We start from the raw sequence: 18,578 nt of genomic DNA, 5'->3' as shown, positions 1-18,578 counted from the left end.
CGAGCGGGGTTGCCGCCCTCTGTCTTTTTCACCAATGGGACGACAAGACGGCAAAGAGGCGTGGTTGAGTGATCCCAGAGGGCGCCAATCAGATCCACACCAATCACTGCCTGGAATGTGTGCGCGTGTGGCCGGGTGACAGGGGCGGAGGATGGGCGGCTATCACCAAGCTGCTTGTTGAAAACTGCCCAATCACAGTAGAGGCTGAGCTGAGTGACAGGAAGGCAGTTCAATGGGCGGCGCGGAGGCGGAGCCGTGGGGGCGGGCTCCCGGTCCCGCTGTCTGCGGCCGGCGGGCAGGCGACTCCTGTCCCGGGTGGAGGCGGCGGAGCCGGAGCCGGGGGAGGGGGCAGCGGCTGTCTCACGGACCACGGCGGCGCCCGCAGCTCCTCACCGGTGAGGGCGCCGAGCCAGGACTCAGGAATCCCGGGAGCGGGGCGTCGCGAAGCCAGGGCTCCTGGTGTTGGGGGGTTGGGACACTGAGGGCCCGTAGGCTCTGCTGCTGTGGGGGTGCGGGGCCCCGGGGTCTGCAGGGTGCTCGGAGTCCTCGACCCGGGCTTGGCTGTCACAGGGGGCAGCCAGCGTCTGAGCCGGGGAGGGGAGGGGAGGGGAAGGGAGGGAAGGGGAGGGGAGGGGAGGGGAGGGGAGGGGAGGGGAGGGGAGGGGAGGGGAGGGGAGGGGAGGGTTGGGTTGAGTCGGACCGGACCAGACTGGGTTCTGTGGGGCGGAGGCATCTGTGAGCAGACCAGCCAGCCAGCGCGGGTGACATCACCGACCACCCTCCCCCGCCCGAGCCCCCTCCCCTCCTCTCCTCGCCGCGCCTTTTGTCCCGGCCGAGCTCCGCTCTGCCCCGCCCATCCGCGAGGGAGGAGACTCCCATCAGTGACTTCATTGAGTAGGTTCTTGGGGATTGGGGTCGGGTCCTCCCCAGGGAGAGGCGACAGGAGCTCACTGCCTCTCGGGCCCTCACAATCACACCTGTCACAGGTATACACGCTGCCACTCACAAACACACGCTTGCACTCCCAGCCTCACTGACACGCTGCCATACAGCCGCTCACAGCCAGCCAGACACTGCTGCACCTGAGAGCAGGTGGCCGCGGGTCCTCTCCCTTCACTCTCCACACCTGGGGATCAGGTCCGGCACCTGCTGCGCCAGACAGGCCTTGCTGGGCACGCGCCTCTGAGAGTCCGAGGAGGTGGCTTCCAGAGCTGCAGCACTTCAGGCCGGCTCCGGTGGAGCAATCAGAGGTGAGGGGCTTGGCTGGGCATGTTTAAGCGCACAGTGCTCTCCTGCCCACCCCCAGCAGCACCCCCACTGCAGGCCCGAGGAGCTTTCCGGAGCTTCCCACACTCCTGGGGAGAAGACTTCTTAGCCAGCTTGATGTTTAAAATTCAGCTGGAGCCCTTAAAACTTCGAGCGTGGACGCTGAATGGGTTTGTAAAGTTTCGGTAAGTCCCTCCGGAGAAGGGCACTCACACCCATACCCGGTCAAACCCTCCATGCGGCCATCCCCTCCATTGCCTTCCTGCTTCCTCCACCTCATCCTCATCCCCTCCGTGACATACAGGAACCCCCCTCCTGCCTCACCCACATATTTGAACGAATTGCACCCCTTATCATTCCTCTCTTATCTCAAACCGTTCAGGTATCCATTTTCCACAGACATTTCCTCCATTATTTCAACTCTACATTCCTCCCTTTCAACCCATCATTAACCCGTTTTCCACCTCAGCCATTTCCATCTGTCACTCATCCCCCTCCATCAGTACCTCATTTTCTGTATCAGCCATCTCCCCTCCGTGTACCTCAACAGTCCCCCTCGCCATTTTCTCCCCATTTTTCCTTCCTGCCTCTACCTTAACATCCTCCTCATTCTTCTCCATCAAAGGCAGTGCCATGCCATGGGGCTCCTTTGTCATTCCAACACGTGGCCTGTGGGTAGGGGGGAAGGGAAGGAGGGAGGAAAGCAGAAAGAGAAAAAGGAGGCAGATCCTGAAAGAGCTTGCCCTGTGTCTGTGGAGGCAAGAGATGTATGGGCCTAGAGCAGCTAGCAGGTGGGTACCAGGGAGGAAGCTGGCCGGGTGGGGAGGTAATGCAGGGACACCAAAAGGAGGTGGGTGGTTGGTGAGCCGTTCCACTGGCCCTCTGCCTGGAAGCTGCACTCGTTCTCTGGGGGCACCCTCTTGGTGTGCTACGGTTCTTTCCCAGTCCCAGGGGAAAGAAGGTGTGGGTTGAGGCAGAAATGGCAGACCACCCCCAGCTCCCTCTCAGACGGCTTTGGCCGCCATTTCCGAAAATCGCTGCCCCCCTCTCGAGGTGCTCTTTCTTCTCTGCCTCTCCCAACCCTACCCCCACCCCGTCTCCCCCACAGACGTGACATGCTGGTGGGGGGCGATGGGGGAGTACCCGCCTTTGTGGAGCCTTTTCTTCGTCAGAGAAAGGTGACTCCAAGAACCATGAGTCAATCCAGCCACCTGCAGCAGGGCCTGTGGGGGCAGCAGTGAGGGCCATTGTCCCTGCCCACCTAGGGCCTTGGGTGCCTCCCTGTTACCCAGTTACAGCCCTCACTCCTGCGAGGACACCCTGTACACCTCCCTGCTGTGAAGCAGTCAGAGGCAGAAAGGCAGGTCTCAGCTGTGGCTGCCAGCCTAGGACATTGCTAGAAAGACGCTGGTTCTCTTGGCTTTGGCAGGGGTTGGCCAAGTCTCAGAAGGGCTGAGAATGGCTTCTGGCCATCCCCCAGAGAGCTCTAGCTACAGGAAAGTCCCCCTTCCCCTGATATCCACCACAGACACACCGATGGAAGGAGACTGGAATGGAAGAATTCGGGTTGTGCGTTTGTCTTAGAACAAATGCTCCTGCACCCACCTTAAAAGGGACTCAGAGGAATATGGGTCTGACGCTGGGCCAGATCCTAAACCACAGGGTGGACTGGGGTCGTGGGGTGGGGCTAGGAGAGGTATTAATGAAATGATGGTTGGTTAGTGCCCAATTGTCTCCTAACAGCTGGGGTTGAAAAAGTCCTGTCCCCAGGATGCTTTTGTTCACTCTCACTGGTGCTTAGGCGGCACAGCCCTCACAGTTTTGTGTGTAGACACTGGCAAATGAGTAAAGGGAACTGTTGCCCTGGTTGGGGGAAGGATAGTGTCATCCCCCCTGCTAATGAGGGAGATGGAAATAGCAGTTTCCAAAGGCTGTGAGTCACCCTGTGATCTGAGTCACACGTGAGGCTTAGCATCGTCAGAGGGGTGGGGGCGGGGAGGCCTGGGGTCTCCAATGGCAGACAGGACTCCAGACACCCATTCCCTGACTCAGTCTGGCTGTCCAGGACAGCTGGCAGAAGACCCAGGCCTGTTCCCAGTCCTGGGCCACTGCCCCAGCTGCCCTCAGCCTGGGCACCATGCCTGAGGCGTGGCGTAGGAGACCACGATGCTCAGGTGACCTCACCCGTTACACTGACCTTCGCCAGCTCCTGTGTGTGGGTCACTCAGTCCATGGTGCCACCTCGCTCAGCAGGGCCTCTCAGGGGTCCTCAGTCTGGCCCAAGGACCAGGGCCTCAGCCTAGCCCCAAGAGTGGGCCACAACCTTCAGCTTCCTGCTGGGAAAACCCAGGAGGTGAGGACGGAATCACAGAATTCTAGAATGTCAGAGCCAGAAGCGATCATCTAGTCCAAACCTTTCATTTTACAGATGGGGGGACACAGGCCCACAGAACAGGCATGACCTGCTGAAGGTTACCCAGGGAGTCATCTAGGGATTGCAAGATCATCAGGAACAGGGCTGGGGCAGAAGAGAAGGCATCAAGTCTTGGCCCTGGGTTTCTTTCAGAAACAAGGAGACCAGTGCTGGTCCAGTGGCTGTGATGGGAAAAGATTATTACAAGATTCTTGGGATCCCATCGGGGGCCAACGAGGATGAGATCAAGAAAGCCTACCGGAAGATGGCCTTGAAGTACCACCCAGACAAGAATAAAGAAGCCAACGCTGAGGAGAAGTTTAAGGAGATTGCAGAGGCCTATGATGTGCTGAGTGACCCCAAGAAACGGGGCCTGTATGACCAGTATGGGGAGGAAGGTAAGAGGGCAGCACTCCAGCCCAATCCTGGACCCTCCACTTGGTAGGGGTCCCAGGTGCACCAGTTTGTGTAGCAGGGAACTGGAGGCTGTGGAGGGGGTGAGGGCGGCAAGGGTTTCCAGCACTGTCACCCAGAGGAGAGAGGAGCCCACTCACTACCCAGCTCAGCTCACCCTAGTTCTCCCGGCCTCTCTCTGCCCCCTCCCTCCTCAGGTTCAGGCCTTAGAGAGGGCTGAAGCAAGAGCCAGAGGCCTTCCCCGCCCTTCTTTCCTTCCCAGCCTTATTAGTCCTGCCTGAAGTCTCTGCTGCTTCATTGGCTGATGGGGAAGTTTGAGGAGAGGGAGTGTGTGGCTCTCTGAGGACAGAGCATTTACATTCATCAGCATAAAAGTCTGGCCCTTAAGCAGCCTGGGAATTAACTGCCAGAGCTCTGAGCAGAAATGGCTTTCCCCTTCTCTCCCCTGGCCCTGCCTGCTTCTGGCCAGCAGAACAGAGGTGGAGCTTTGCCTCCCAGAGGAAGTGGCAGGGATCCAAGGGTGGAAAGGGAACTGCTGCTGGCATCTTCCCCCTTCCCTGGGGTAGCTGGTGGCCATGGGATGGGAGGCAGGAAAGGCCCAAATAAAGCCTCTGAGAGGGAGGCCCCTCCCAGCACATCCCACGGCCATGATGTAGCTGCTAATTCTGGGCCTGCCCCTCAGGGCTGCCTGCCACCCGCCAGCCACAGGCACCTGTCAGGCTATATTAAGAGACATTGTCACACTGAAGACTCTCTTTCCTGGGAAGAACTGTCCTTCCTCCCCAACAGAATCCACCTTTCTTTCACATTCTCCTCCTCTTCACCCTCCCCATTCTATCCTCAAAACTAAATGGGCTAATCATCTGTAGATAAGAAGGTTATTTTCTTCCCCTCCTCCTGGCCTTGTGTTCCCTGCCCCTCTGTGCACCCTCGTCCTCCCAACTCCCTTTTCCTATTCTCCATGCTGCCAGTTCCTTCCATTCTTCCTGCCTACCTCCTAGACATGTCAACTCCCAGATTCACCAGATACCAGCTGGAACCCCCAGTATTCTTCCAGCTAAGACATTTTTCTCTCTGGCATGGAGGGATGGGAGGGATAGCAGTGGGAAAGAGGGAAGCAGTGCAGACACCATGCCACCATGTGACCTGTCTTGGAATTGCACCCATTCCTCCATTCAGCCTCACCTTTGTTTAGAAAGAAGGCAGGAGCTGGGAGAGCTCCCCCGAGATACTTCACCCCTTCTGCCTAAGTGAAGGGGTCCAGACTCCAGGTTCTGATGCAGAACCCCATCCCAGGAGGGCCCCTGAGGATGCGGCATGGCCTTAAGGGGACCTCCATGGCCTGGGGAGGGAGAAGCAGCTCAGAAATGTTGGTTATATTTCTGTCCACCCTGCCCAATCCCCAGCAGCCATCTATTATAGAGCAGTTATACACACAGACTCTGTGTGCAGCTCCAGCTAGGGACAAGTTGCTCCCAGCTTGAAAAGGGGGTGGTAGTGGAAGAACAGAAATCTCTATAGAGAGAATTACCCCTTCCCGTCATCATCGGTCCAGCCTCCCTCCCTCTCTCACCAAGCTCTCCCAGGCTGCTTGAACTTGCTTGATAATCAGCCCCTCGATAAAAGGAAAGGAGAGATCCTAGGTCTTGGGGGAGGGGTGAAGAGGCAGCTGCCACAAGTCCCTGAACCGTCTGCCACTTGGCCTCTCTAGTGAAACTCAAATCTGCCCTTGTGGTCCCAGGAAATAAGAGGCTAATTTAGGCTCAGATCTCCATGATCAGTTGAAATTCTAGATAAACGGCCTCAAAGAGAAGGGTCTCTTTCCTAGCCTGGACCCCACCCATAGTCTCCGTATTCCGGAGCAGTTCTCAGTGTGAACCCTTTCCCCACATCCCCCACTACCACCAGCAACCCCTCCTCTGCATGAAGGCTGCCTCCAGGAATCTGAGCCCCTTAGACAGGACCCGACAGAGAGAGCAGCTAAGGTCACCACCTGCCATGTGCCAGCCCATTCATGCATTTTGGTTGCTCAACATTAGGTGTGGGGTATGGCATTTGCTGTTGTATAACTCCAGGGAGCTCCATTCCCATTGTAGTCTATGTCTGTACAATGTGTGAATGACACTCCCTAAAGTTGTGTAACACCGAGCAGAGTGTGGGAACAAAGCATTTGAAAACTTTTTCTAGAAAAATAGCTCTTCATCTCCAAGCTAATGAGCTTTCCCGATTTTTAAGGCTTCCTGATTTCCTATTTGAGCAGGAGTCAGGGAAAGAGGAAACATTGCTAGAAGCAGAGTGAAAGTGGTCTTCCTCCTGGGTTGGATCCCTACCCTATTTGCGATTGTTCACTTACCAGCCCCCTCTGTGGTCACATCCTGTCTGATGGCCCCTTGTCCTGTATGTCTTTGGAGATAAGCAAAGATTTGGGAACCAAGTATCACTTGTAATGTGACACCAGGCTAGTCATTCAAGGCTTTTTGAGACATCTTTGGACCATGAGTATGTGGAAAAGATTACAGGACTGGAAGTCACATCCTCTAAGTCCTCTAGTCCTGGCTTTTCCACCTATTGGGTAAGCAAGCCTCTTTGAATCTCAAGTTATGCATCGTTATTAAATATATAATTAGGAATGGAAAATAATCTTGCCAGAAGCCTTTCTTACTCTATTAGCCTGGCCCTCTCTGTGGGATTTAAAGGTTACTTCTTTCTCTAGGCCTGTGAACTGGGAGCTAGAGGGCAGGGGGAAGACACTGGGGTGGGGCCAGAATAAGCCACACTGCCCCTAACTTCTCCTCCCCTCTAGGCCTGAAGACCGGCGGTGGCACATCAGGTGGCTCCAGTGGCTCCTTTCACTACACCTTTCATGGGGACCCCCATGCCACCTTTGCCTCCTTCTTTGGTGGCTCCAACCCCTTCGATATCTTCTTTGCCAGCAGCCGTTCCACTCGGCCCTTCAGTGGCTTTGACCCAGATGACATGGATGTGGATGAAGATGAGGACCCATTTGGTGCTTTCGGCCGTTTTGGCTTCAATGGGCTGAGTAGGGGTCCAAGGCGAGCCCCAGAACCACTGTACCCTCGGCGCAAAGTGCAGGACCCCCCAGTGGTGCACGAGCTGCGGGTGTCCCTGGAGGAGATCTACCATGGCTCCACCAAGCGCATGAAGATCACGAGGCGTCGCCTCAACCCTGATGGGCGAACTGTGCGCACCGAGGACAAGATCCTGCACATAGTCATCAAGCGTGGCTGGAAGGAAGGCACCAAGATCACCTTCCCCAAAGAGGGCGATGCCACACCTGACAACATCCCTGCTGACATCGTCTTTGTGCTCAAAGACAAGCCCCATGCACACTTCCGCCGAGATGGCACCAACGTGCTCTACAGTGCCCTGATCAGCCTCAAGGAGGTGGGGCCTAGTCAGGCTGTGTGTGTGTGCTGGGGAGATGGTGGGGACATTCCCTCTCTTCCCGCCAGCTGGCACATTCTTTCCCCACCTCAGTCTCTTTCCTTCCTTCCCACTCACCTTACCCCACCTTTTCCTCACTTTCTGCTTCGTCTTTCCCAGGCGCTGTGTGGCTGCACTGTGAACATTCCCACCATCGATGGCCGAGTGATCCCTTTGCCCTGCAATGATGTCATCAAGCCAGGCACCGTGAAGAGACTCCGTGGGGAGGGCCTTCCCTTCCCCAAAGTGCCAACTCAGCGGGGAGACCTCATTGTTGAGTTCAAAGTTCGCTTCCCAGACAGATTAACACCACAGACAAGACAGATCCTTAAGCAGCACCTACCCTGTTCCTAGGCTCTGCCCCAGCCAGTCCAGAGCCTACCACAGCAATACCCCCAACACTCACTCCACTCAGTGTGCACCCAGCTTGATGTCCACTGGACACTGGCAACTTTTTCTAAAATGCAAAAAAAAGCCACTGGTTTTCAGGAAAATGTTCCTGTCCCTGACCCCTTTCAGAGCTGGGCTGCCTGGGGGGAGTGGGAGGGAGGTGGGGAGAGCTAGCCCAGGCCAGGGGTCAATGTTCATGTCACTAGCTTTGAATCCAGTTTCCACTGCAGTGGCTGGAGAGTGACCTGAGTGCTACTTGAAGATATGTAGAGATTCCTTATCCATGCCTGTACATAGCATGTCCTCCTCCCCCCAGCTTTGCTAATACCAGTCCCCTCCCTTCCCTTTGGCTTCCTGCTGTTGGGGGTGGAAGAGACTAGAAAGGACATTGCTTTCTCAGCCCCACCCCCAGGTCCACAGTGTCCAAGGCTATCGCACACATATTCATGCACAAGAAGCACTCACCTAGAGCTGTCTGTGCCTCTCTGTGAGAGAGGAGAGAGGATGAGAAGGGAAAGTTCACAACCTGTGAACAGGGACTTGAGCACGAGACACTTTTCATCTGGAGCAGGGGGGTGAGCTCCTCAGCAGCCTCTGCAACAGCTGCCCTGCCTACACCGTCAGAGCTGGAGGTTCTCTCCTCCCTGCTGCTCTCAGGAGTGTTCAAGGGTGGAGGGCAGGGAATGGGGCCTGAGATATTAAGGCTAAGAGGTGGGGGGCAGGGCCCATCTCCCAGCCTTCATCAGGAAGGGAAAGGGCTTTGGGGTCAGGTGGCAGCTATTCCCCACCAAGAGATTCAGGGTCACAGGTTTTTCCCCACACCTCTGAACTCAGGGCCTAGCCACCCCCAAACTTCCAAATCCCACTTTTGTGATATGTGAAGCTACTTATTTCTTACCCTTGGAGGCTGTGTGGGGAATTTCCAGCCCTTTTATGCCTGTGTGATCCCACCCCACCCCCACAGTTGTATAAAGGTCATAGTGAAGGAGCTGGGGGAAGACTGCTTCAGCCAGATCCTGGGGTGGGGTCTTTAGGTTTTCTCACTTTGACAAGCCCCTGAATGTTTTTATAGTAGTTTTTTTGTATTTTTTTGTAATGACAGTATTATGTAAAAAATAAAGTATTTTAAAAATATGGCATCTGAGCAGAAGCAACAAACCTGGGATGGGGGTGGGTGAGGAGGGCCACTGTCACCCTCCCTCCCGGGCTCTGGTCACCTTTGAGAAGCCCAAGCAGGCCCTCAGTATAAGCTGAAGCTGACCTCTGCCTTCCTCTAAGCCTCCTGGGATTTCTAAAACATATACTCCAAACACAGCACAGACAGAAAGTACCACTCAGCTATTAGAAGAAACATATATTTGGGAAGGAAAAATATCCCTGCTCATGAGAGACAGAGACCATTGTCTTCAGATGTGCTAGCATGAAAACAAACAGATTTTCTCTTCTTGTCTAAATTTTCTCTGAGTCAGATAAATTTTCCTTCTAGGAGAAAATTTTTTTCTAGGAGGGGATGGAGAACTTTTTTTTTTTTTTTTTGACATGGAGTCTTGCTCCGTTGCCCCAGCTGGAGTGCAGTGATGCGATCTTGGTTCACTGCAGCCTCTGTCTCCTAGCTTCAAGCGATTCTCCTGCCTCAGCCTCCGAGTAGCTGGCATTATAGGCATGCACCACCACACCCAGCTAATTTTTATATTTTTGGTAGAGACGGGGTTTCACCATGTTGCCCAGGCTGGTCTCAAACTCTTGACCTCAGGCCGGGCGCGGTGGCTCATGCTTGTAATCCCAGCACTTTGGGAGGCCGAGGTGGGCGGATCACGAGGTCAGGAGATCGAGACCACAGTGAAACCCCGTCTCTACTAAAAATACAAAAAATTAGCCAGGCATGGTGGCAGGCGTCTGTAGTCCCAGCTACTCGGAGAGGCTGAGGCAGGAGAATGGCGTGAACCTGGGAAGCGGAGCTTGCAGTGAGCCGAGATTGCGCCACTGCACTCCAGCCTGGGCGACAGAGCGAGACTCCGTCTCAAAAAAAAAACAAAACTCTTGACCTCAAGTGATCTGCCTGCCTTGGCCTCCCAAAGTGCTGGGATTACAAGCATGAGCCACTGCTCCTGGCAAGGCTGAAGGACTTTCTGGCTGACTAGAAGAGCTACCCCCAAGTGTTATGGGCCTGGAGTGAGGAGAGTAGCACTCTTGTGCAGGATATTGATTTCACGGAGGATGGTGAGCGAGAAACCACTATCTGGGTGGGGGGGGGGATATCTGTGGTGATGAGGATTTATTTGACTGTAATGTGCTATGTACGATGAACGACTGAATGTACGATGAAAAGTACTGGTCGATATTCCTGTGGGAAGGTATGTTCTTTGGAAGTATGGAGTTGATGTATTATAGTTAATTAAGGTTTTATGGTTCTGGCTTATAAGCATGTTCTATGAACAATAGCTGTGGAAAGTGCTTTCATATGTGCTATGTACAGTTAAACACTTATAGTACTATATAATATTCATGGTGGCTAGCAGTAAAAGACAGAGCCTGGACATTGGAAAGGGTAGCGAGAGGTACCTGGCCTCCTTGGCCCATGCTGGTGAGGCCTGGCTATAGACACAGGCTCCCTGGGAGCCTGAACACAGCTGCAAATCCTCGAATCTCACAGTTATCTAGGGATCTGTCCTGGCCTCTGACCTGCCTGTGTCTACGGAGACAACCCTGGCCCTCAGGACCTGAGTGGTGGCTGCATGAGGGGGCACTTGTCCCTTTCCTGCAGTCTGGGTAGAAGGAGCCCTATAGTTGAAGAAATGCCCATCTGCAGGCTCTGCCTAGCCCTGGACGTCCTCCTGGGGCTGACTTTGAGTATGAATCCCACATCTTCTCCAGGATCAGGCCCATGACAGTCATGCCCTCCTGAGTGCCAGTGTCCCTAGTACTATCCAGACAGCTCTGCCTTCAGCTGGGCCTGGCTGAAGCTGACACTAATTGGCTTTTTTCACCACAATAAAGACACTGATTAAAAGCTCATCCTTTCACCTGAGGTACTTTTGTACCCCCTTCGAAAGGAGGAAATGTGCAGAAACCAGGGGGTCTTGCTCACAAGGGTATCTGCTAATCCCCTGGCCTGAGCAGGGAGACGCCCCCGCCCTACATCCCCTACTCAATGGTCTCCTCCTTTGGGGCTCCTAGGGTAGCCTCTCTCTTGACTTGTGGCTAAATTCTTGTCCGGGATTTTTCCTGAGGGCTGAAGTTTTGGGATTCTGGTCTGCTGGGCCAGACTGCTCCCTTTGGCCTCTGTGTAGACACACAAGACCTGGGAAATTGTCATGTCCTGCTGAGCACACTCTGGGGATAGGATTTTTTTTTTAGATGGAGTTCACTCTTGTCACCCAGGCTGGAGTGCAATGGCATGATCTCGGCTCACCGCAACCTCCGCCTCCCAGGTTCAAGCGATTCTCCGGCCTCAGCCTCCTAAGTAGCTGGGATTATAGGCGCCCGCCATCACACCTGGCTAATTTTTGTATTTTTTAGTAGAGACGGGTTTTCACCATGTTGGCCAGGCTGGTCTTGAACTCCTGATCTCAGGTGACCCTTGGCCTCCCAAAGTGCTGGATTACAGATGTGAGCCACCACGCCCGGCGGGGGATTGGATTTTGAGAGCCTAGAAGCAAGGCTATCTGAGAGAAGCAAGGGACACTTCACTGGGAAAGTCCTAAGGCTGACTGCAACTTTACCTGCAATTTGAACCTTACCCTTCTTAGAGGCTGCATGAGGAATTTCTGCTATTGTGATGCCTGTGTAACCACCCCTAGAGACAGGCACGTGTGCACAGAGCTGTAGAAAAGTCAAGATAGTAAAAGAGCTGTGGGAGAGACCAATTCAATCTGGTCCTGAGGGGTTGGGGTCGTTATTGGGTTTTCCCACATTGATAAGCCCTTGAATGTTTTTATAGTAGGTGTGTGTGTGTGTGTGTGATTTTGTAATGACAGTACTATGACAATCGTTTGCTCATCTTGTATGACAGTAACATCCCCTTAAGCTTTGGCCATCCTGGATCTTGGGCAACCAGGATTCTTGGTTGGGGAGTATTCCTTAGTCACCGGAGCCCCTTGACTACCCAGATAGGCATTTATCTCCTGGACATCTTCCCGTTGTGGCTTAGGAACTGAAGTCTCTTTGGACTTCCTACCTCCCTGTCCTCTTCGGCTCTTAAAGAAATACCTAATCTCCCATATCCTTTTCCTAAAGAAGAAACTATGCTCTGTGGTGAGCCCCTTCTGCCTCCAGGCAATGCTCCTCCATGGCCAGAGTCTGTTGGGATACAACTCCACTCTCATCCATTGGGTATGTCCTGTCTTTGTCTAACTTGAAGTAACTCCGGACTGCCTCTCTTGGCCCTCAAATAGACCCACTCTGACAAGACTTGTCCATGGAGAGGGCAAAAGGAGCTAAAAAGTTTGTTTGCTCTCCTCCTTGAACTCAGGGTCCTCTGGACTTTCTTGCTCACATTTGAGGAGGCAGGGAAAGGACTCTCCAGGGTGGGGGCCGAATTTCTTGTGATCAGCTTATCTCCCGACCTGCCTGTTTGTTTCAAGGAGCTAAGCAACCTCAATTTAGCCATCCCTGAAACATAGGTGGCTGAGGGATAAAAGTGGACTTGGGAAAGGAGCCACGATTGGGTCTCTATCACCTTAAGTTTTACAGATTCAGAGACTTTAAAGAGGTAAACTCTATCTCTGCCATGCTCAAAACCATACCACTTAGGCTTCTAGTGCCGTGTAGCACCTGCTTCAAGAAAGGAAAGCTTCCAAGAGGTATTTAGGCAGTGTTCCTGCACTGAGGGTGCCAAATTTCCAGTTTTCAAGTAGCTATAGGACTTCCCAGAAGGGAGTGATATATCACTGTCAGCAAGCCATGAGCAATACACATAATATAGGCCACCTGCCCAAGTGAACTTTCAGGGTGTTTTCCAGTTGCTTCCAGTCTAGGTTCTCTCTTGAATGCATTTATAAGTCGTTTCCTGACCCATTCCTTGAGTGACTCAACAAGTCATTTTTTTTTGTCTCCTCTGATGAATCAGCCCCCCAAACCCCTACTGGGTAGCTTCCTGAATGCCTTGATAGGTTACCTTTGGGACTCTTTCTCAGGCTATGCCTCAGACCCTTCCCTAGGTCATTCTGAAACTTGGCGGGGGCTTCTCATATGGAAGCTTCTTGGGTGCCCAATCAATTCTTCCTTAGACCCTTGCGGCCTTGACCCATAAATACCTTGAGGGCTGTAAGAATCTATGATTGTTCCTTAGCTGACATGTGTCTGTTATTTGCCCTGAGGCTGCATTGGCACCAAAAGCTCTTGGATCCTCTAGGCCAGGACCCACTAGTGCTACATGAGGCTCTTTCAAAAGCAGTGCTCTAGTTGGTTCCAAATATTATTGCTTATAGGAAATTCTCTAGGAAGAATAGAAAATGGCATATAGTCCTGGGAGGCCAGGCTGTACTGAACAAGGTTGGAAGCTGGAAGACAAAATTCTTCCTAAGATCTCTGAATTACAGAGAGTAAAAACTAGAAATTTTCAACAAATGTTGAGCTTCAGTTGGGGTGACAGACTATACCTCATTCTGGGTCCTAGGAAAGGATACCCCAGAAGACTTAATCTGGGGTGCAGAAGAAAGTAATAGGAGCAGGAATGAGGATTGAAGGTGGGCCCAATGTAGGTGCTGGGATGAAACAGAGTTTGGGGTTGGAGGAGCAGTGGGGAACCTTTAGCCTGTATTTAAACCAGAAAGTGAAAGTAGGCATTAGAGATTCTACTGACTAAAACAAAGAGAGACTCCAGTGCAAAATAATCACCAGAAGTCAGGACAGTAGCTACCAGGGCCTCACTGTGCAGAGGTGAGATTCCAGGAGAGATGGTTCCATCCCCCAAGATTTTGGAATTTGGGAGCTGCTGAGGATGTGCAGCTGCTCTGGTTTGTCTTTGGTGCTCCACAGTGGTTGGGAGCCTATGTTGTCCTGTATGCCAGCAAGTGACTCTAAAATAGTTACAGAAAAATTTATGTATATACCCCTCCAGCAAAGACTGGGAGGCTCATTGGGTGCAATCATTTAATGAAATCTCTGTCCAGTCTTTGGCTAAGCTAGCCAAGCAGACACTTCAGTGGCCACACACAACAAAAAAAATACAGAATTTACAGAATTAGTAAAGTCACTACACAAGCAAACAACAACGGCAAATAGCAACAACAAAATTTGGAGGGAGGGGGGAATCTGATTTCCAAAAATGCCACATTATACTTGTCAGACCTCTGAGCCCATATCCCCTGTGACCTGCAAGTACACATCCAGATGGCCGGTTCTTGCCTCAACTGATGACATTCCACCACAAAAGAAATGAAAATGGCCTGTTCCTGCCCTAACTGATGACATTATCTTGTGAAATTCCTTCTCCTGGCTCGTCCTGGCTCAAAAGCTCCCCTACTGAGCACCTTGTGACCCCCACTCCTGCCAGCCAGAGAACAACCCCCCTTTGACTGTAATTTTCCTTTGCCTACCCAAATCTTATAAAACAGCCCCACCCCTATCTCCCTTGGCTGACTCTCTTTTCGGACTCAGCCCACCTGCACCCAGGTGAAATAAACAGCATTGTTGCTCACATAAAGCCTGTTTGGTGGTCTCTTCACACGGACATGCATGAAATTTGGTGCTGTGACTCGGATCAGAGCACCTCCCTTGGGAGATCAATCCCCTGTCCTCCTGCTCTTTGCTCCGTGAAAAAGATCCACCTACGACCTTGGGTCCTCAGACCCACCAGCCCAAGGAACATCTCACCAATTTTAAATCGGGTAAGCGGCCTCTTCTTATTCCCTTCTCCAACCTCTCTCACTATCCCTCAACCACTTTCTCCTTTCAATCTTGGCGCCACCCTTCAATCTCTCCCTCTCTTAATTTCAATTCCTTTCATTTTCTGGTAGAGACAAAGGAGACACATTTTATCCATGGACCCAAAACTCCGGCGCCAGTCGCAGACTAAGGAAGGCAGCCTTCCCTTGGTGTTTAATCATTGCAGGGACGCCTCTCTGATTTTTCACCCACGTTTCAGAGGTGTCTGACCACGCGAGGATGCCTGCCTTGGTCCTTCACCCTTAGCAGCAAGTACCGCTTTTCTAGGGGGCAAGAACCCCCCAACCCCTTCTCCCCATGTCTCTACCCCTTCTCTGCTTTTCTGGGGGGCAAGAACCCCCCCAACCCCTTCTCTCCGTGTCTCTACCCCTTCTCTGCTTTTCTGGGGGCAAGAACCCCGATCCCTTATTTCCGTGCCCTGAACTCTTATCTCTGTGCCCCGATCCCTTATTTCCATGCCCCAACCTCTTATCTCTGTGCCCCATCCCTTATTTCTGTGCCCTGACCCCTTATCTCTGCACCCTGATCCCTTATTTCCATGCCCCGACCTCTTATCTCTGCGCCCCAATCCCTTATTTCCATGCCCCGACCTCTTATCTCTGTGCCCTGATCCCTTATTTCCACTCCCCACCTCTTATCTCTGCATCCCGATCCCTTATTTCCACACCCCAATCCCTTATTTCCACACCCTGACCTCTTATCTCTGTGCCCCAACCCCTTATTTCTGCACCCCGACCCCTTTCCCACTTTTCTGGAAGGTAAGAACCCCCAAACCCCTTCCCTCCATGTCTCTACTCTTTTCTCTGGGCTTGCTTCCTTCACTATGGGCAACCTTCCACCCTCCATTCCTCCTTCTTCTCCCTTAGCCTGTTTTCTTAAGAACTTAAAACCTCTTCAACTCTCACCTGACCTAAAATCTAAGCATCTTATTTTCTTCTGCAATGTTGCTTGACCCCAATACAAACTCGACAGTAGTTCCAAATAGCCAGAAAATAGCACTTTTAATTTTTCCATCCTACAAGATCTAAATAATTCTTGTCGTAAATTAGGCAAATGGTCTGAGGTGCCTGATGTCCAGGCATTCTTTTACACATAGGTCCCTCCCTAGTCTCTGTTCCCAATGCAACTAGTCCCAAATCTTCCTTCTTTCCCTCCCACCTGTCCCCTCAGTCCCAACCCCAAGCGTCGCTGAGTCTTTCTAATCTTCCTTTTCTACAGACCCATCTGACCTCTCCCCTCCTCGCCAGGCTGAGCCAGGCCCCAATTCTTCCTCAGCGTCTGCTCCCCCACCCTATAATCCTTTTATCACCTCCCCTCCTCACACCCAGTCCAGCTTACAGTTTCATTCCATGACTAGCCTTCCCCCACCTGCCCAGCAATTTCCTCTTAAAAAGGTGGCTGGAGCTAAAGGCATAGTCAAGGTTAATGCTCCTTTTTCTTTATCCGACCTCTCCCAAAATCCATTAGCATTTAGGCTCTTTTTCATCAAATATAAAAACCCAGCCCAGTTCATGGCTTGTTTGGCAGCAACCCTGAGATGCTTTACAGCCCTAGACCCTGAAAGGTCAGAAGGCCATCTTACTCTCAATATGCATTTTATTTTATTACCCAATCTGCTCCCGACATTAAATAAAACTCCAAAAATTAAATTCCAGCCCTCAAACCCCACAACCGGACTTAATTAACCTCGCCTTCAAGGTGTACAATAATAGAGTAGAGGCAGCCAAGTAGCAACATATTTCTGAGTTGCAATTCCTTGCCTCCACTGTGAGACAAACCCCAGCCACATCTCCAGCACAAAAGAACTTCCAAACGCCTAAACCGCAGTGGCCAGGCATTCCTCCAGGCATGCCTCCCCCAGGGGCTTGCTACAAGTGCCAGAAATCTGGCCACCAGGCCAAGGAATGCCCACAGCCCACGATTCCTCCTAAGCCGTGTCCCATCTGTGCAGAAGCCCACTGAAAATCGGACTGTTCAACTCACCTGGCAACCAGTCCCAGAGCCCCTAGAACTCTGGCCCAAGGCTCTCTGACTGACTCCTTCCCAGATCTTCTCGGCTTAGTAGCTGAAGACTGACACTGCCCAATCACCTGAGAAGCCTACAGGACCATCACAGATGCTCTAGGTAACTCTCACAGTGGAAGGTAAGTCAGTCCCCTTCTTAATCAATACGGAGGCTACCCACTCCAAATTACCTTCTTTTCAAGGGCCTGTTTCCCTTGCCTCCATAACTGTTGTGGGTATTGATGGCCAGGCTTCTAAACCTCTCAAAACTCCCCAACTCTGCTGCCAACTTAGACAATACTCTTTTAAGCACTCCTTTTTATTTATCCCCACCTGCCCAGTTCCCTTATTAGGCCGAGACACTTTAACTAAATTATCTGCTTCCCTGACTGTTCCTAGGCTACAGCCACACCTCATTGTTACCTTTTCCCCCAGTTCAAAGCCTCCTTCACATCCTCCCCTTGTATCTCCCCACCTTAACCCACAAGTATAAGACACCTCTACTCCCTCCTTGGTGACTGATCATCCACCCTTTACCATCTCATTAAAACCTAATCACTCTTACCCCACTCAATGCCAATATCCCATCCCACAGAACACTTTAAAAGGATTAAAGCCTGTTATCACTCGCCTGTTACAGCATGGCCTTTTAAAGCCTATAAACTCTCCTTACAATTCCCCCATCTTACCTGTCCAAAAACCAGACAAGCCTTACAGGTTAGTTCAGGATCTGCACCTTATCAACCAAATTGTTTTGCCTATCCACCCCGTGGTGCCAAACCCATATACTCTCCTATCCTCAATACCTCCCTCTACAACCCATTATTCTGTTGTAGATCTCAGACATGCTTTATTTACTATTCCTTTGCACCCTCCATCCCAGCCTCTCTTTGCTTTCACTTGGACTGACACTGACACCCATCAGGCTCAGCAAATTACCTGGGCTGCTGCCACAGAGCTTCACAGACAGCCCCCATTACTTCAGTCAAGCCCAAATTTCTTCCTCATCTGTTACCTATCTCAGCGTAATTCTCATAAAAACACACGTGCTCTCCCTGCCGATCATGTCCAGCTGATCTCTCAAACCCCAACACCTTCTACAAAACAACTCCTTTCCTTCATAGGCATAGTTAGATACTTTTGACTTTAGATACCTGGTTTTGCCATCCTAACAAAACAATTATAATAAACTCACAAAAAGAAACCTAGCTGACCCCATAGATCCTAAATCCTTTTCCCACTCCTCTTTCCATTTCTTGAAGACAGCTTTAGAGACTGCCCCCACCCTAGCTCTCCCTGACTCATCCCAACCCTTTTCATTACCCACAGCTGAAGTGCAGGGCTGTGCAGTCAGAATTCTTATACAAGGACCAGGATCATGCGCTGTAGCCTTTTTGTCCAAACAACTTGACCTTACTGTTTTAGGCTGGCCATCATGTCTCCGTGCAGTGGCTGCTGCTGTCCTAATACTTTAGAGGCCCTTAAAATAACAAACTATTCTCAACTCACTCTCTACAGTTCTCATAACTTCCAAAATCTATTTTCTTCCTCACATCTGACACATATACCTTCTGCTCCCTGGCTCCTTCAGCTGTACTCACTCTTTGTTAAGTCTCCCACAATTACCATTGTTCCTGGCCTGGACTTCAGTCCGGCCTCCCACATTATTCCTGATACCACACCTGACCCCTATGACTATCTCTCTAATCCACCTGACATTCACCCCATTTCCCCATATTTCCTTCTTTCCTGTTCCTCA

At 51.9% G+C, this 18,578-nt stretch overlaps 1 protein-coding gene across 5 annotated transcripts; it reads left to right on the top strand.

The window, feature by feature from the left end:
• Window positions 1–204: 204 nt before the first annotated feature.
• DNAJB5 (DnaJ heat shock protein family (Hsp40) member B5) lies at window positions 205–9,066 on the top strand. Of its 5 annotated transcripts, none has more exons than XM_030817530.1 (5): window positions 205–395; window positions 1,310–1,451; window positions 3,833–4,077; window positions 6,897–7,498; window positions 7,658–9,066. In XM_030817530.1, exons 1-5 carry the CDS (start codon window positions 233–235, stop codon window positions 7,889–7,891), a joined length of 1,386 nt encoding a protein of 461 aa, XP_030673390.1. In that variant the 5' UTR covers window positions 205–232; the 3' UTR covers window positions 7,892–9,066. The 5 variants fall into 5 exon arrangements, with proteins under 5 accessions (XP_030673390.1, XP_003263430.2, XP_003263429.1 ...); XM_003263382.4 differs by having other exon boundaries at window positions 1,307–1,451; XM_030817531.1 differs by having other exon boundaries at window positions 309–395; window positions 1,138–1,451; window positions 7,658–9,061.
• Window positions 9,067–18,578: the final 9,512 nt, after the last annotated feature.

This window comes from Nomascus leucogenys, chromosome 8 (assembly GCF_006542625.1).
Source record: "Nomascus leucogenys isolate Asia chromosome 8, Asia_NLE_v1, whole genome shotgun sequence".
Classification (NCBI taxonomy): Eukaryota; Metazoa; Chordata; class Mammalia; order Primates; family Hylobatidae; genus Nomascus; species Nomascus leucogenys.
This window is presented reverse-complemented; position numbering and strand designations above follow the sequence as displayed.